This window comes from Pleurodeles waltl, chromosome 8, assembly GCF_031143425.1.
Source record: "Pleurodeles waltl isolate 20211129_DDA chromosome 8, aPleWal1.hap1.20221129, whole genome shotgun sequence".
NCBI classification, from domain to species: Eukaryota; Metazoa; Chordata; class Amphibia; order Caudata; family Salamandridae; genus Pleurodeles; species Pleurodeles waltl.
The window spans coordinates 1,008,504,624-1,008,524,112 of record NC_090447.1 but is presented as its reverse complement, the minus strand read 5'-3'; the positions used below and the strand labels follow the sequence as shown (position 1 = coordinate 1,008,524,112).

The window sequence follows — 19,489 nt, the reverse complement described above, 5'->3', positions numbered from 1 at the left end:
AGAAAGGATGTTGCATCTTCTCTCCCACAGGAAATGCTTCGTTCTGCCTTCCCCTGCTTGAGCTGATCAAGCAGCAAGAGGGCAGACACTTATCTGAGGAGCTGTAGCAGCGTGGGCACAATCACTGGGGTCCTGATTAGCAGGATGACAGTGAAAACAGTCTAAGCACACTGATAGCATGCAAAAAGTGAGGGTAACCATGCCAAAAAGGGTGACTTTCCTACACCTCCTCAGCGTGTTGTGTCCGTGGGGGAGTTGAATGTTGGAGTGGGGGGGGGGGGGGGGCTCATCTTCCAGCACCATGGCCCTGCCTTTGCACTGTCGCAGTCTCTCAATGTTGAAGCCACCTCCCCTCGCAAAATGAGTCGGGCTGTCCGCTTGGTGTTGGGCCCAGGCCCTCTCCCTGAGTTCAGAGCCCCACCAGCCGCAGGGAGCGCCTTTAGGCATCAGGTTCTCTTCATTCCCCCCCCCCCCCCCTCTTTCCATGGCCATCCATCCACCTGCCACCACACTGTCCCTCACAACTGCCAACAGCAGCACGGGGCAAGTTGCATCCTCAGCGGCTTTTCGGTGCAGTCCACACCGCTGGCTCTCAGCCTACCTGTGTCACGCTTTCGGGGCAACAATACCCCCTCCCCCCCCCCCTCCCCTAGAAGGTGGCATATAGTGAAGTTGGGGGCAGGAGCGTTCCCTGGCTGCATACTCAACAATTCAGGCCCAGTGTTGTACGAGGGAGCAACTGTTTCCCCTCTGCTGTCATAATAGTCCACGGAGTGCGGCCTATATGTTGTGAGGTGGTCTCTCTGTGCGCCCGGCCAACTGCACAGCAGTATAGTAAGTCAGGAGGGCACCAGAAACCCCTCTCGGGCAGCCTACAGCCTCGGCACACCCTGATGGGCACCTTGCAGCAGGCACGATCGGAGATGTGGAAGGATGTCGGGCATTAATCTTTCGGCAGCCGCTGAGCTTACTTAGTGTACGGCCATCTTGGTTGGTGCCAAGTCAAATCCTAATGCATTTATATTTTTGTTGAACAATGCCGAACTTCAGTCATTATCAAGATGTATGTGGCGGTAACCGAAAGATGTGCTTTTATCCCCGACATTGGCTTTTCTCAAGCTGAATTTCGCATCACCCTCAAAATCCCTGCTGCGCATAGCCTGCCGTAGACATCAGTTTTGCCTTAACCCTCCTAATCGAAATGGTGTTGGGCTGTGTAGTTGTGCGTTGAGCTTACACTGGGGATGTATGGGTGCCTGGACTTCCGTCTTCAGCTTGAGCTGTTGTACAGTTCCCTTTCCAGTTTCGCTAAATCATGCAGCATGATCATTGTAATTTCTTGTGCTTTCTATTATCTGGGGGCCCAGTCTCCATCTTTGCGATTTTTTTCCTTGCATAACTCCCACATAGCAGTACTTTCATCTTATTTGAGTTGACAGTCAGGTCATTATGTTTGTTTTAAGTGTATAATGCATCTAGCCCTTCCTGGAGACCTGTTTTTCTTTACTCAAATAAACACTGGTATTCCGCATACTGCATTAAGTACACTTTCCTCTGAATTATTTTCAGGGTAGCTATATTGACTTTTTAGAGCACCTTACCCAAATCTGCCATATATAAGTTGAAAAGTGTTAGGACAAGGACGCATCCTTGTTTAAAGCTCCGATCAGTATGGAGTTTTGAAGAGACTGTAGCCTCTGCAAGTTTTACTCGAACCCAGGTCCCACTATAGAGAGAGAATGACATTCAGGAGACTGTCTGGAATATTTTAGTTTTGTAGCTTTCTGCAGAAGTTGTTGCGGTCTACCGTGTCAAACGCAGCAGACAAGTCTACAAAACAAGCAAACACTGACACATTGTTTTTGCCGGAGGCCTGCTGTGCGATGTAGGATAAGGCAACAATGTTGTAAATAGTTGAGCTTCCCTTTTGAAAGCTAGTTTGTTAAAAAGGCTGTATTTCTTCTTCAATCCACCTTTAGTTCTTGTTATAATGTGTTCGCATATTCCGCCAACTCCCCCCCCCCGTATATATACAGTAGGGCGATTAGTCTGTAATTGTTCGGGTCATTGTTATCGCCTTAGTTGAATATTGGGTGAAGCAGTGACCCACACCATGAATTGGGGCCATCTGAATTAATTCTACATGCTGAAAACAGTGGGGAGTGGACCCCAGCCCAGAAGGTCGGGTCTTCTATGAACATTCCTCATGGGAGTCCATAGGGTCCAGATCCCCATCTTTTCTTATCTTTTTCACTATTTTCATTATTGACCACTCGTCCACCTATGTAGCACCGTTCTTTGTTGACTGCTGGCTGTTTTCAGGTTCCCTTGTTTTAGATATTTTGGGTTCTTTTTGTTTTCATTTTTGGTGCGTTTCCTGGCTTCTCAGTGCAAGTTTGCCATGTGAGTTGCTCATACTTCCACTGAGTTATGCCTGTCAGTTTTGTCATTATCTAGCTTGCTTATATATTCCCAGAATTGTTGCTGTTCATTTATTCTAGGGAGATCATGAATTTTGATCAATCTGATAAAGACTTCTAGTTCCAGATTCCTTACCATGTTTTAGACCGCATTCTGTATAAATCCCCTCTGTGGCCTTGCCTCTCTCCAGCAGTCTGACAGTTATCCATTTTTCAAATACCCTAAGCATCTAATGTTCCCATAACTACCTTCCATTAAATGCTTTAAAGACATGCTTTGAAGTTGACAAAATATACACAAAGCAATTATTTTTTTTCTGTTGTTGACTATATATCAATCAGGATATTTCTATCTCTTCCAAAAGTGTTTGTGTTTGCAATTTCCCCTTCTCATTGACAAGGACAGTTAAGCTATAATTAATTGGATCTCCTTTCTTGGGTCTCACCTGTTCGAAAAAAGGTGCAAGATACACCATTTCTTGGAGGCTATTATGGTATCAGTAAAACAAGTATTTATTTTGTTTAGCACTCCTGTTCAAATTCCTTTTCACAGGTTCTATGCTTATAATAAAGACATTACTGATGGTGGTTTAAGCAGGATTTGCAGATGTTGGTATACATTTCCAGCATCACTACCAACTCATTTGGTAAGATAATTGTGCCTTTGTAAAATCATTGGACCATCAAGGAAATTCACGGAGGACCAGAACTTTAAAGTCTTATCTTTCCGGATTTAAAAAGTGTCAAGCGACATATTTATTTGTACAGGCACTTTTGGTCTCCCAAATCAGTTTCTTGTATTTTTGTTTTTACAGCCTCTACGATTTTCTACATCAGACTGGAACTCCTGAGGTTTCAAAAGCTGCATTACTATTCTGTTTGTCTACTGGTTGCTCTTATGTTTACCTTTTGTGCAGCCACCATGATGACCTCATCCAGTACCTCAAGACAATAGTTAGAGTAAATCTAAAATGTATTTTTTTCAATGCACCCCCCCCCCCCCCCCCCCCCCGGACCTCACTGCCAGTCGTTTTTCGCAATTGGCAAAAGCTTTAGCACCCTTTGTAAGTCCCTAGTAGATGGTACCCTGGTGCCTAGGGCCTGGGGTATTAAGTAGAGTCCCTAAGGGCTGCAGCACAAATTGTGCCACCCTAAGGGACTCCTCACCAAGCACATGACAGATTGCCATTGCGGGTTGCATGTCTTGGTGCAGACAAAAGTGAAAACACATCATGACCCACAGCCTGTGTGCCATGTCCCCTAAACACTGCATGCAACGTATGCAAGTCATCCCTCTAGCTGGCCTTACAGCCCTAAGGCAGGGTGCATTATATTATATGTGAGAGCATATCTTCCCGAGCAGATATGTCCCCGCTATGGTCTTTATCGATTCTCAGACATAGTAAATGGCCAGGGAAGCCATTTTAAATGCGTGTGCTGGCCACTGCTCACTACGAGTTTCCTAGGTACATGATGGCCTCTTTGAATATAGGGATGTTTGGTATCAAAGATCTGATTAATAAACCCTCACTGATGCCAGTGAGGGATTTATTAATAACTGCATCCAGAGGGCACCTTAGAGGTGCCCCTTCAAAACCTACCAGCTACTAGTGAGTAGACTGACTGGTCCTGACCAGTTTAGCCACCTTAGACGCATTTCTGGCCCCCCCAACGTGAGACCCAGCGCTCTCGAGGGCCAGTGACAAAAGCCTGCACTGGGCAAGAGTGTTAGCATCTCATCCAGGCAGGATGGACATTCCAGGACTGGGAGCTTCAAAGACCTAGATGCCTTTGTAATGCGACCCTGGTGTCTCCAGCTGGCGGAGATGACCGACCCTCTCCCCCCCCCCCACTTGGCCTGACTCCACTTTCGGCGGCAGGACAGGTGGGAAAATTAGTCAGATTAGGTGTGCTCACTCCATGCCAGTTACATCTCTAGGGTGGACGAGCTGAAGTGGACACCAATTTTTAAATTCCTCCATCTTGTGTGGAAGAAATTAGCCACTTCAGGTTAGGGTAGTGGAAGTGGTTATAATAGGATGTAGTCACCCAAAAGGTGGTCAGCCTATTGTCTACCACCTGGCACTCCCTATAACGCCCCTACATTGAGTAATAAGGTGGCACCCCTGAACCCTAGAACCCAATGACCTGAGAAGAAAAGGACACAGAGGAGTTGTGCCTGCAGAAGAGGAAAAGCAGCAGCAGCTGACTTGGTACCAGCCCCACGGTCTGCCTGCTGACCTCGACGGACTTTGCCCAAAAAGATAACTCGATCTGCACCTGAGCCTCCAAGAAACCCAGGAGTACAGTGTGCCTTCCACACAGACTCAGACTCCTGTGAGCAGCAGATCTGCTCTGCTACAAAGTCTCAAGAAAAGACTCTGCTGCCTCTGCAATAACAAAGACCCTACACCCGAAGTGACCTCTGCAACTGATGTCCATGACCCGAGGTGAAGCCAACCAGCAGTGGCAGCGAGGTTCCCCAGCTGCCCAGAGTTTGAGTCCACCCGGGGTTCTCCACTCTTTGACTTCCCCCAAGTTGCCTGCAGCCTTTGCACGCAGGCCTCCTCTCCCGTGGTGGTGAGAGAAAACTCGACACCTCCAGCAGCCACTGCACCCATCGCCGACAACCCAATATGAGGTGGGTCACTGGTACCACCGACATCTCCCAGCTCCCCTGGGCTTGAGTCCACCCTGGTTTCACGCCTGCTGTCCTCCCTGACAACACCTGCAGCGTCAACACACAGGGCCCCATGACCGCGAGTGCTCCCAGACAGAGAAACCGGACACCTAAGTACACCCTTGCATCCATTGTCCCTGGGCCCTGGAGAAAAGGACCAAAGGTGCACCTACATCCCCGAGCACCCCAAGTCTACAACCTACCTGTTTGTTGTCCCTAACTGGCTTCCAAGGCAGAACCTGCAGCCTGTCTTCACAGGACCTGTTCCCAAAGAAAACCATTGGACACCCAACGCCTTGCTGCACCCGGCTGCCCCAGTGCTGCCAGGACTGACCTGCTGGTGTGGTTCTGATCAGTGCCCAATACTTACCTCAACTCTCTCGTAAGTCGTGGTTAACTGTGTGTTTGCTGAATATTGTTTTTCTCCATAGGTACCATTGAAGAACTCTGAAATGGCACTGTCGATTTTTTTAAAACTAAAAACGCTTGAAAAAGTATTTAGCTTGTAACACAGTTCTTGGATTTAAAGTATATATAAACAAAATTATTTTTCTAATTTGGTCTAGGATTTATTATCATTTATTGCCTGAGTATAACAAATGCTGAGCACTACCCTCTGATAAGCCTAACTGCTTGCCCACACTACAACAAAATAGAGCATTAGTCCTATCTACTTTTGCCTCTGCAAGCCAATTGGGGATCCACTAGACTCTGCATGGTGTACTTCTTTTTTTTTAGTGCACCATATAGAGAGCCAGCTTCCTACAAAGAGTAAATATTGACTTCCAAAAATCTACGCAGATATCTGAACATTGAACTCATTTCATCATCTCTGTTGATCAAATCTTTCCAAATTGGCATTTCTCACTGCATCACTTGCAATCGGACTGGAGAGGTCTATTGTAATCAGTTGTGGCAAATGATCACTGCCCATGGTTGAACCGGTACCGAAAGTGAAATTCCACTAAAACAGAAAAGTAGTAAACAAGGTGTAATTGAGTATTGCCTGCCAGATGAGTGCATCATGCTGCTTTGTCAGCTGGAGAACGACTAAAGAGATCTCAATATCCATGCACTCAGGACATACAAGTAATGTTTCCCTGTTGTATCTGGTCTCCGTCTTGGTAAGCTGTGCAAATGGATATTCCAAAATCCATCTTACCTGCCCTCTAAACTTTAAGGTTGTTCCTTGCGGGGCGTGGCCTGGCTTCCCACAAGGTGGCCGCCACACTTCTCTGCCGGCGGGGGACTCCTTCAACGCTTTTTCTCCTGTTGATCGGCCGCCCGTCTCCTAGTCCTCAGGTGCCACTGGGGGAAGGATCGGTGAGGCTGTGGGCCACGGCGGGGTGCCGGTTCTGGACTGGAGACCACGCTGGCCTATTCGCCCCTGCCCTGTTCAGCCCTGCCGGGAGGGCACTGATTTTGTTGCATGGGCCTCGGCGGCGCCTGCTACTTCGCCCGCCGGGGGTGGCCTGCCGGCGATCCTGGTCCTGGCCTCTTTGGTGAGCCAGGGCCCTGCAATTGGTGACCTGCGGGCCTGATCGGAGGCAGGGCTCAATCCGCGTGGCCCCGTGGGTGGGACTGCTGCTGCTGTGGGTCACTGTGAGATGGACTTTTGTGGCTGCTGCCGGTTGTGCGGTGGCGAACATGAGAGGTTCTGGTGCCTGATGTCTCCCACCTCCCTCCTTCTTTGCTGTGACATGTGCGACGGTTGGGAGTGAGTGCCCGTGAGAAACTTCTGTTCTTTGGTGGTAGAGTATGGGGAAGGTGGACCAGAGACAGCCTAAGCTCACTTTTGATGGTGGGAAAAAAGAAAAGCGGCCCAGTTGGCCGGTCGGCTGATGATCTGCTGCTTGAGGAGGAAGTCGATCGTCCTCCGTGAAGGCTATGTTCTTAGACCTCAGGCATAGCCTGGCTAGCATTGACGCCGAGCTCGATCACTTAACTGTGCAAATGAACCATTTAAAGTAACGGGTAGATGGTCATGACACCTGCTTTGAACAGCTGGAATCACGCACCTCGGATCTGGAGGACAATCGTTGCGGAGATGAGAAACAGTTGGTGAGCATGGAGCACGTGCTGGAGGTGATCCAGAATAAAAATGAGGACCTTAAGGCCCGCTCCCGCTGTAATAACATCTGCATTTTGGGCCTCCCGGAGTTGTCAGCCATGGGGCGCAAGGAGGAGTATGTCGAGACCATGCTCTCTGCGTTATTCCCCAGTGAGCCTTCCCGGGTGTTGGTTGTGGAGAGGGCCCACAGATCTCTGGGGCCGCGGCCTCCGCCGGGAGCTCCGGCACGTCCTATTGTTCGCTTATTGAACTACAGAGACAGAAATACTATACTTAGACTGGCCAGAGAGCATCGACCTATGATTTATAATAATAATGAACTGAGTTTCTTCCCTGACTACACTCCTGGGATGCAGGTGGGGCCCCTAAGGCCTTCCTGCCGGCCAAACGCACTCTTAGCCAGACCAATGCCAAATACTCCCTCATTTATCCAGCTAAACTGCGAGTGCAGCATAAGGGCAAGCTGCACTTTTTCACTGACCCAAAACTGACTGCTAAATATGCTATATCTGTTCCCAAAAAGGTGCAGTCAGAGTTCACTGACATCGGAGGGGGCGATGCTCTTAGTGACAATGACTGAACTTATTCCATCGTTTGGGGTCCCTGTTGCCTTGACGGTGCCTTGTGGCCTGCAAATTTGTTGTTGATTTACATGTTGGTGGTGTCTGTTCTGCTATACACCTTACATTGGGAGTCCCCTTGCCCACCAATGCCATTTGGGATGGTTCTCAAATGGCCTCGCTGACGCCCCATTGGATGAGTCCATTCAAGCTGTTTATTGTCATGTTGTGGGATATGCATTGGGTTTGGGCGGGATTGTAGCACTGACCCAATTGGGGGGTTGGCGTATGTGGGGGTTTGAAATGTCTTGTACTTGGGGTTTTTTCCTTGCATTCTTTCCTTCTCTCCTGTTTTTTCCCCTTCATGTAGCCAATGCCTTTCTTGTGATGGTCTGGGGAGTTGTGTGTTTTGATAGATTGCTGGGATGGCGCAACAAAGCATTACGCCTGTACGCTGCCTCACTTGGAATATTCGTGGGCTGAATGATGGGCATAAGATGAGGTTGCTGTCCACCTACATGCAGCAGCATGCAATAGATATTTGTATGCTGCAGGAGACTCACCTGGTGGAAGCCACAAAGCACCGGGTGAAAGCTGGTTGGATTGGTGAGTGTCATGCTGCAATGTATTCAAGATATGCACGGGCATGGCGATCTTGATCCTGAAGGGGCTGCAATGGCGTACTGAAAAGTTGCTTGCGGATCCGAATAGCCGTTATGTCATGATGAGAAGAACGCTGCTAGACAGACCTTGTAGGTTGGTGTCGATCTACGGACCAAATACTGATGACCCTGAATTCTTTGGGGGAGGTGTGGTGGTTGATTGGCTCACGGGGTCCCGGGTCCCTGCTGTTTGGGGAGGGGGGGGGACTTCAACGTGGTACTGGACTTTGTGGCGGTCCGTGAAAGCCAAGCTAGACCACAGCATGTGGCAGCCGCTAAGGCCTTGTCTCTTGTGATGCCTGAAGGTGCTTTGGTTGACATATGGAAGGCAAAACATGGAACTGACATGGAGGGTACCTGTGTCAATTATGTACATGGCAGTTGGTCCCGTATCAACAGATGGCTCGGCACCAGGTTCGTAGAGCTCAGTTAATTGAGCATAAGGCCCGTACCTTGTCAGATCATTCGCCGGTCCTGCTGGAGTTGCTTGTCCCTGGAGGCCCCAGTTGTGCCTTTATGTGGAGGCTGCCTCATGGTGCGCTCAGGGATCAGATTTTTAGGGACGAGATCTGTGACGCCATTGTCCACTACTTTGCTGAGAATCAGGGATCTGTGTCCTCCGCGTGTAACGTGTGGGAGGCTTTCAAGGTAGTAATTCGGGGGCTCTGTCTCTCTAAACAGCACTGGGTGCTGACGGCACTACTGCGGGGCTTAGTTGATCTGGAGGCTCAGCTTGCGGATCTAGAGAGAAGCTTGGTCTCTGACTGGTCTGGTGACCTTCTGGCTGAAGTGAGGGGAAAGATGACTCAGTTTGAGGAGGCTGCCCCTCGTGAGGTTCACTTCCTAGGGAAAGATGCTATGGCGCGGAGATATGGTGAAGGTAAGTGGCCCGGCCGAACGATAGCAGCAATGCTTCGTAAGCCATGGGCAAGTAATTATATTGTAGAGCTGACTGGTTAGACTGGCGTGTGATACACCAGCACTGAGGAGATCAGACGAGGCATCACTGATTTCTATTCTGATCTGTATGCTGAGCACTTGGGGCCAGGATCCGCGGCTGCCTCTGACTACTTTGAGGATATTAGCCTGCTGTGGTTTGACAATTCACATAGGCAATATCTGGACGCTCCCTTTTCGTGGACGATGTGATCCAGGCGATACGTAGTATGCCTGGCGATAAAGCCCCTGGGCTGGATGGCCTGACACCGTCTTCTATTAGGAATATGCAGATATATTAGCGCTGCACCTCCTGGAGGTATATGCGGAAGCTCTTGAAAATGGTGATCTCCCAGCCTCGTTACGGGAGGCTCTCATCGTGACCATTTTGAAGCCCGGGAAAGACCCGTGCTGTTGTGATTTATATCCTCCCTTTTCATTAATAAATATAGATAATAAGATTCTGGCGAAACCTATTGCTGCCCGACTGCAGCCTCTGCTCCCTTCCTTGGTGCTGACTGATCAGTCAGGCTTTGTGCCGGGGCGCTCTGCTTTGTATAACCTTCTCATCTACTTTGCAATATCTAGCATGATCGATCCTGATGAGCATGCGGCGGTGGTGTTCCTCGATGCTACTAAGGCCTTTGACTCTCTTGCTTGGCCGTATATGTTTGCTTTGTTAGCTCGGGTGGGGTTGAGTTATAAGTTTATTCAACTGATTCGCCTGCTGTACTCGCAGCCGTCCCCTGGCTGAGAGTCAATGGGACTGTTTCTGACCCCTTTTCGATTGCCAGGGGCACTTGTCAGGTATGCCCACTCTCTCTGCTGCTTTTTGGAGTTGCGATGGAACCGCTTGCGGCACATCTGAGACAACACCATAACCACAGGGGATTTGCATTCCGACAGCATCCAATATTGATCTCTATGTATGCGTATGATGTTGCCCTATACGTTCGTGATCCGCAGCTGCACCTAGACGCTCTGCTAGATGAGATAGTTTGCTTTGGGCAGATTTCCGGGATCACCATCAACTGGACCAAGTTAGTGGTGTTGCCCTTGCCCGAGGCTACGGTGTGGTGCCCCTCTAGATATCCCCTCAGCTGGGCTGATGGACCGGTGCGGTATTTAGGTATCTGGTTGAGTAGGGACATTAATACGCTTTGGTCAGCAAATTACAGGAAAGCTATTGCATGGTTGGAAGATCAGGTGGAGCTGTGGCGTTAATTGCCGCTCTCGTTGACCGGTTGCATAGCGATAGTGAGGATGGTTATTCTGCCCAAATTTCTGTATTTATCATCTTGCTTCTTGTCCCTACTGTGAGCTTTCTGAAGCGGCTTAGGTCTGTGCTTGTGACTCTGACCTGGGCTGGTCATCAGCCCAGTATTTCCTGGGAAAAACTGACACTCCTGTTTGAACTGTGGAGTTTGGCGGTCCCAGATCTAGAACTTTATTATCATTTGGGCATTTTTGGCTGCACCCTATACGATACCTGCCACATTTGGGGTCAGTGTGTAACGCAGTGTGGCCGGATAGGCTGCCGCGGGTGCTCAGTGGCCTGATCAGACCCTGACCCCATGGGATCGACACTGTGGCCTGTGCGGCGAGGGCCTGGACTGCGTTGTCGCAGTGCGCTGCTGTGCGAGAGCCCTTTGCGCCCTTGATGCCGTAGGCGAGATGTTGCCGCGTGACGTTATCGGAGGATGTCCAAGTTTGTGAGTTTCTTCCAGAGTCCAACTTATTTCCTTAGGAACTTGGTTTTGGGGTGGGATGTTTATCTCCTTGGAGGCTGCATTTGGTGATGTGCATGACTCTGCACTGCACAGATTCTTTCTCAGAATTCATGCCATGCTCTGTGCTTTCCTGCTGCGTCCCCGGTGTGCCGAGCTCTGGAACTTCTATATCAAACGCGATCCCCCACGCAGGCTTATCACCAGTTTATATGTTTGCATGCAGAATGCGGTGTCTGATACTGGGATTAAAGCCAAGGCCCAATGGGAAGCGGACATTGGCAAACCCATTTCTGATGCAGTGTGGTGACGATGCTGTATGCATATGAGAGATCTGTCCTCTGACTATAGACTGTCTTATTCACTCCATTTTTTTTGCACCGCTTGTGCTACATGCCCCATAGACTGAAGAGTATGGGCATCCGAGCTGATGCGGGAGGTGTCTGGCTCCTGAGGCGGACTTCTTGCATCTTGCGTGGAATTGTACAGCCCTGCGTGAATACTGGACGGCGGTGTTGCGGGCGACTGAGGAGATGACTGGAGATCTCCTTGAGATTCTTAATAAAATATCCAGTTAACACAATAACCACATTAGTCCAAATTTATAAGCGGAGCCAATTATTTTGGGCTTTACATTATATCATGGGTTGGCGTACACCTTTTTAACCAAAAGTCAGGGAGAAGATGTCGTGCAACATCTCAAACTAGTCTTGCTGCCTGGTAAAATTCTTCTGTTGCCAACAACCTGGTTAATTTAAAATCGAAAAAGTACTTCAAATAATTCCAACGAACACCAGCTGCTCTCATTTTTAGGTCTCTTCTAGAGACAACTTTAGCTATATGTTGTTGAAGACCTATTGTATCTAATATAGTAAAGCATGTACTTGTAGTGCACTTTAGAATCAGCCTCTTGCTCTGGATTGGATGGTTTTCTTACCTGTCTCATTTACTTGCTCATTATTCAACGGCTTTCCTTCCTTTTCTTTGACTCGCACCAGAGTCCTCTTTTTTTACTTTTTTTTCCTGATTGGATGACTTTTGTCCTTCCACTGCTTGCGCTCTTACACCACTTGGGTTTGAGGGAACTCTTTTTTTTTTTTTTCCAGAACTCCATGGAAGGGCCTGTTTTCTTACTCTTTGCCTTATGTGCTGCTTCCCCCCTCAAATCTCCAGAGGCACTCTGTGATACTCTCTATTTCCCCACACAACTATTCCACTAAATGCTTCCCTGCCATTTTTGTTTATTTGTAACCCTCCATTCTTCTGTGGCTCCTCCTTCCCCTCTATGCTGCTCTAAAGCAGTGCTTAGTGTCGTTGACTTGATCCCTCTCCTCATGCATTCCTCTTTTGCTCTCCCGCCTCTCCCTGTTGTGTTCTCTTTTTTCACGCACCATTTTAAATTTTTTTAACTTACCACTCTAGGGTAGGCATTTGCCATGTGAGAAAGATAATTTAAAAAAATGGTTGCTGCATTATTACGTGTTCAAATGCCCAGTGATGTATGTGCACCTATAACTCATTCTGCACCATAGCGTTATGACTCTTGTTTGCACATAATTAATGACACAAATGTGCCTTTTCTTTCTTTTTTCTGTTCAGAACCAGCAAACAAGAATTTTTAATTTTTGCTAATGCGGGGCAGCATTGACAAAAAGCAGTAGCAAAGCCAATAGGACTGAACTTCTTTTAGAAGTCCTGTTGGCTTTGTCAATGCTTGTTGTTTTACAAGTGCTGGCTTTTTATATTCTCAGTCTTGTTGATGTCTCTGTGCCAGATCTCTTAAAAGCACAGAATATCAAAAACTGAATTATTCAACACTCTGTCTGGGTTCTCAAGGGTCCGGTCTAATTTAGCAACATTTCATGGTCATACAGTATATTCAAACCAAAGGCATCTGTTGTACCTTACTCGCCATTTGGCTTATCCAGGCTGTAGTCTTCCCCCATCAGTAAAGCTATCAGTTGTATTTTTCCCTCATGGCTAGAGATCTTCTGTATTATGGGTCTAGACTTTTTTTTTTCTCCATTATATACGGCCAATACCTTTTGAATCAGTGGCCTTATGTGACATACTTTCCTAGAAAATTGACTTTTAATTGATATCTACAAGTTGACTTAATGAGTGTAGGAAACTGGCTCACTATATAGTGCACTAAAATGAAGTACACTGTGCAGAGTGTCCAGTGGATCCCCCAATTGGTATTGTAGAGGCAAAAGAAGATAGAGCACAAGTCCTATTTGTGATAGTGTGGGCAAGCAGTTAGGCTTATCAAGGAGTCGTGTTTTGTTCTACTCAGAGGCAATAAATGAGACAAGGAAGGATCTTGCAAACACTTGAAACTTGGTTTTGAAGTTAGCCAACTTCAAAGATAGAAAGGGGTATAAGAAGAAAACCCCAAACCCCAGACTTTTAGAATCTTTCTGGAATCAAGAGGAACCTTTGCCAAGGAGAAGAGCTGGAGGAGGAGTACTGTCCCTTTGCTGGACTGCCCTGCAGTTGCTGCTTCTGCCTGAAAGGAGTGCAAAGGGTGAACTTTGCTGTGTGTCCTGCTTGAGAAAGTTCTCCAAGGGCTTGGAGTAAAGCTTTTTCCTCCTGTTGAAAGTCTCACGGATACCAAAGACTTCGGTTTCCTTGACCTGCAGCTCTGGTAACTGTGTGTTTTGTGCTGTTCAAGAGAAGAAAGCACAGCGATGCCGTAGGCCTGCACCGTGACCTGTCAGCGGCTCACGGGGTAGCATTGCCCGCTTCGCACCACTACCCTGGTCTCACTGACAGTCATCGGACGACTTCACCAAGCCGCTGCTCACACCGTGACCTGTGGGCCCAGCATTCCGGCATTGCCTGCTCACACCACAGCCTAGGCATCCTGACGACGACGCTCTGCTGGCCAGGCACCGTGGCCTGTGGACACTGCTCTTGAGGAGCGCGAAGCACCGTCCCCCACTGCAGCCCCGGTCCACCGACGATAGCACCATCGACTCCAGTGTCGTCACCAGGCATCCATGCCTGCACCGTGGCCGGTGGACTCCACTTGTGAGGGTCACAACGCACTGTCCCGCTGGCTTGGGCCTACCACTACAGCGCTTCAACAACAACGACGCTGCCTGCACCGTGACTTGTGGACACTGCACATTGCACCGCCCCACTTCACACCGCAGCCCTGGTCTCACCGACACCACTGGACGACTTCACCGAGCCGCTGCCGGTACAGTGACCTGTGGGCACTGCACGGTGTACCGTCCTGCTTCACACCGCAGCCCCATCGCCATCCATACCAGCGCTCCTGACTTCATCAGCTTGGAGTTCAATCTGCATCGCGTGTGACTTCAAGGGCCCAATGACTCCTGCCCTGTCACTGGAACCAACACCAGCGACACCACTCTCCGGAGCTCACCGCGAGGATCACGGTGCCCTGCAATTCCAAAGGTACTGTTTTACGGGTCTCCCTGACACCGAAGCTGGCCCGCAAAGTTGCAGCCAGCCTGAACTGTTGGTTTTGTTGATCACGACGCCATAATAGCCCCAGGTGGAGCTATCGACTTCAAGGAACTGTATTTTTGAGTAAACGTTGCAAAATTCATATCTTAAACACTCGAAGTTGGATTTTTATCGTTTTGGTCTTGTTTTACAGAGATAAATATTGACTATTTTTCTAAAACTGGTGTGGTGTCCTTTTGTTTTGTTTTCACTGTATTACTGTGTGTTATGTGCAAATGCTTTACACATTGCTTCTGAGTTAAGCCTGACTGCTCGTGCCAAGCTACCAAGGGGGTGAGCAAGGGTTATCTGACTGGGTATCTCCCTTATCCTGGGTCCCTATTTGGATAGGGTGCAAACAGACTGCCAACTATAGACCCCATTTCTAACGGGGTCATCAAGCTTACACCCTCAGCTGCAAAGGGGCAGCCCGGTGGAGAGTGGCAACACAGCGTTTAGCGCCCAATGCAAGTAAATTGGGGAGATCAGTTTTGGGGAAAGGCTGCAGGCTCGAGCCAGAAGGCTGAATGAAGAAATCCCACAGCTGCCCAGGTAAGTGCTGATGCTAGGGGACATAGGGGGACACAGTCCAGCTCCCCAAGACCCAGGGACTCCAGGTGCATGGGTGTCCTTTGGTATCAGGAACAGCTTACCAGGCACCTCGCAGTCAGGGAGAGTCTTTGATTTGAATCTGCAGGCTTTGAGGCACAGTCTGGCAGGGGTCAGCCCTTGGCTGACTTGGACTCAGAATTGCCGGGGAACGTTCGCAGGACCGGTGGGCCGCTTGGGCTCGGGCCATGGGTGTCGGGTGCTAGGTGGGTCCGGAGCCAGTTTTGTGGTTCCTCAGGGCAGAGTTATTTACTTTTAAAGCTGGTTTCTTCTTGAACAGGTCCGCTGTTCTCTGGAGATCTTGATCTTTGTTGAAGGCAAGCAGTGCTTCCAATGCTTTGGAGGTCGCTGGGCTGCAGCACTGGTCGTCTTTTGGCACAGGATCATTGAGGGCCCCTGACAGGCCGGTAGGGTTTGGGGCCAAGTCACTTGGTGTCTGCAGTCTTCTCTGCTGATTAGACTCTGTAGCATCCGGTGTTTCTTAGGTCATCAGGAATCTGAGTTCTAGAGTTCAGGAGTGGCATCTAAATACTCAATTTAAGGGTGTTAAAGGGAGTACCAGGCGGTAGCCAATGGGCTGATCACCTTCAAGGTGACTACACCCTTCTTATAACCACTTCCGCTGGGAAGTGGGCATAACGCTAAACCTTGTAGCCGAATTCCTTCCAAACAAGATGGAGGAATTTAAAAAGTAGTGTCCGCTACAGCTTGTCCACCTTAGGGGTTGGACTGGCATGAAGTGGGCACGCCTCTTAGTTTAACTGATTGTCCTGCCTGTGCTGCTGCCAAAAGTGGGGACAGAGTGGGTTGGTCATCTCCACCATCTGGAGAGACCTTGGTCGCATTAAAAAGGCGGCAAGGCCTTGGAAGCTCCCTGCCCTGGAATGTTCTTTCTGCTTGAGAGAGGAGGTAACACCTCAGCCCAGTGTAGGCTTTTTATCTCTGAGCCTCGAGAGCACTGGCTCTCACTGTGGGGGTCCAGAAATGCGTCTATGGTGGCTGAACTGGTCAGGACCAGTCAGTCAACATACCAGTAGCAGGTATGTTTTCTGGGGTCACCTTTAAGATGTCCTCTGTGTGCATTTCTTAATAAAGCCATCACTGGAATCAGTGAGGGTTTATTATTCTGAGATGTTTGATACCAAACACCCCAGGGTTCACAGAAGCCACCATGTAGCTGGGGAACTCGCCGTGACCATTGTCCAGCACATGCATTTAAAATGGCTTCCCTGAAGACCTACCATGTCTAGGAATCAACAGAGACCTAGTAGGGGCATATTTGTTTATGCATATATGCCCTCAAATGTAATATAATGCACCCTGCTCTAGGACCAGAAGGCCTGCTAGAATGGGGACTTACATATACTGTAGGCTGTGTTAGGGAACATGGAACACAGGTTGTGTGCCGTGTTATGTTTTTAATTTTGGGTGCGCCTTGTCATGCAGCCTGCAATGGCAGTCTGCATAAGGTTGGTGCTGGGTCCATCAGAGTGTCACAAGTTGTGCTGCAGCTCTGAGGGGCCCTCTTCAGTAGCCATGCCCTAGGTACTGGGGTTACCAATTACTAGGAACTTATAGGGGGCTGAATTGGCCAGGTCTCTTTGGGATCAAGTGACCATGTGCTTTCATTTAAGAAAGGAACACTGGCACTAGGGGCCTGGTTCAGTCGAAGATGCATCTAAAAACCAGGCAACAATGTGTGTCTTATTGCAACCAGAACCCAGCTCCCTACGACGATATCCAAGCTCTGCCTTTACAGGCCGTGCACAGTTTATCGGGACAAGGGACAATTGTGGGAACATCCTGAGCCTAAATTTCTACCTTTTTCTCGCTCCCTTCAAGCCTCCACATCAGAGATGTGCTACCCAATATTATTGATAGGCACACTTTTCAAGGTTAACTAGCCACAGCCTGGATTCTTGTGGCAACGTTTTGCCAAAATCTCAGGGAAAAGGGGCTACTACGCCCACATCAAATTCAGCGTGCATTCTCCAAGCACTGCTCTTCATGCTTTATAATAAGTTAAACACTGTTTGTAGGAGAAGAATAAGCATATGACTTCTCTGGTATATTCCAAAGGCTTTCGTATTGCCAAAATACTTTCACTTTCCATTTTTCTTTTGGGAGAAAACCATTAAAAAAACAAAAACTTGCTAAATGGTGCACTTATGCAAGGCAAACGTTTTGGCCATTTGTGTGTTCTCGTACACGCATGGTGGTACTGATCGTGTGGAGCTCTGACATAACTAGTTTGGGATTCTGCTTCTGTTCCCACAAATAGGTGACAGTGGTACGCACAAGTTATGAATACGGAAGATTGTATAGACTGAATAACGGGGTTTCCCTAAACGTAACTATAAACTTGGCCTTTCAGTTATGATTATTTTATCAATAAGGATCTGAGCTTAATAACAGACAGATTCTATCATATAATATATGCCTCTTTGCATTGCCCATCAATGTGAACCGGGTCTTTGTTGTTTAACTCTTGTTGATTCTTTTCATAGTTTAGGGATTACAGTTAGTGTATTTGTAATGAGGCCGTCATTGATTTGTGAATTTATCTGCAGTTTTTGTTCCTTTGTGAATGTCGGCAGAGAACTCTTGTGGCCTTTATCTTTAATTTCACTTAGAGGGTAAAGTTCTAAAATGTCAACAGTGTCTTCAAAATATTCTTAAATTATGTTTTGGAAATCTGTGTATAAAGCACATAAGTTGAAGCCTGTCTGCTCGTGGTTTATTTCACTTGTGCTTTATCACATCAGAGCATGTTTTTAACTTGCTGTGTGCTGCAGCTGTTGTCCTCGTCTTGTTTCACCAAGTATATTTGCTGCCCTACAACTTCTTTGTGAGAGTAAAAAAGCAGTTGCTTTGCCTACTGTCATTAGCGATATTTGGTTAGAGGTGTATATTTTTTAAGAGCAGTTATTGATGTGTGAAAATCTACAAGGCAACTACTGTATGACGCTATGTCGTAGAAGATATATGAAGCCGTTATCCAAATGGCATTGCCTAGTACTGTTACTCTGCAGTATACTGCAAAGGAGAATTTTTCTGTAGATCAATAGCAGAACACTTTATTGTGCCATTTTCCCTGCAACCCCATTGAACTTTCCAATCTTCTGTCGTTGATCGTTCGATTGTAATTATTTTTGATTTTAGGTAATGTATTTGGTTCTAAGTCTTTTTTTGTAGTAAACTGTTTAAACCATTATTTTGTTTTCTTTTCAGGTGGACAGCGGTTACAATACACAGGCATGTGCATCAAGTATAATGGATGGGAATGGATCTGAAAGCAGCTGTAGAGAGCATGAAATGAATAACTGTGAGCCTCAGAACAAAAGTCGACACTTGAAAACAAAGGTCTGTAAGCACTCGTAAATGTTAGTGTACATTTATTTTACCCAGTGTTAAAAAGAAATTCATGGTGAAAGGATCAATTTGACTGTCAAATCTTGAATGAACTGCCTTGCCAGTGTAGGTCTCTTCCATCTCCTCTCTTGAAAAATCTTCCTTTTTACTGGAGTACTGCAATGCTGTGTACCCATATCTTGATCACTAAGATTTTATTCATTGCATCTTCATTGTGAGCCGGCATAAACTAGCACAAATAAAATTTTGTTTACAATATGTGGACATAGCAGAGTCTTCCTGGACTAAATGTACTTGCAATACATCTCCATCACCATTCCTTCATTGTAGGAGGCTCGCTCAGTTTATGGTGTACTCCTATGGTGTGGCACCTTATACTGAGTTCAGGCAACCCTTACTGATAGTGAATAAGTGTCCAGATAGCAAAAGTTGTCTAGGGGTAGCTGAGGTGAGTAGCTGAAGCTTATACAGGAGGAATGTAAAGCACTTGCAATACCACGGTAGTCAGACAGTAGCTCACTCACAAGGAAGAACCACACAAGTGTTGCAAAAATAAAGGATTCTTTATTACAGTTCTACTACTAGACTGGCATTGATATCACTCCCTTTGGAGATATCTACAAAAAATATCTACATAAAATAACCAGCAGAAATAGCATAAAATGTGCAATTCCTTTGAGGGGTGGAGGGGGGCAAACCATGTACTAAGTAAGTGGAATGCAAAATAGTGAACCCAACCAAGGTAAGTGTGGTAGTTAGCTAGGGACTGGGGGTAGATGAAAACACCAGATGTAAGCACGGTAAATGTCCCCAGCAACCAGGTGCACAGTGGTTATCTACCCAGTCGTCCCATAGACTAACACAGGGAAGTAGTGGTTGGAGTCTGTGTGTTTCTGGACCCTTCCCAGTAGACTCCAAGGAAACCAACACACAAGGAAGGTTGGGGAGTGTCCCCACCCAAGGATACCCAGAAGT

At 47.7% G+C, this 19,489-nt stretch overlaps 1 protein-coding gene across 2 annotated transcripts in view; it reads left to right on the top strand.

Annotated features, from left to right (window-relative positions):
• BORA (BORA aurora kinase A activator) overlaps window positions 1–19,489 on the top strand; it is a 335,860-nt gene that overhangs the window by 274,819 nt on the left and 41,552 nt on the right. For both annotated transcript variants that reach the window (XM_069205289.1, XM_069205288.1), the window contains exon 11: window positions 18,374–18,505. In XM_069205289.1, coding sequence (XP_069061390.1) covers window positions 18,374–18,505 — 132 coding nt within the window. The remainder of the gene's footprint in view (window positions 1–18,373; window positions 18,506–19,489) is intronic.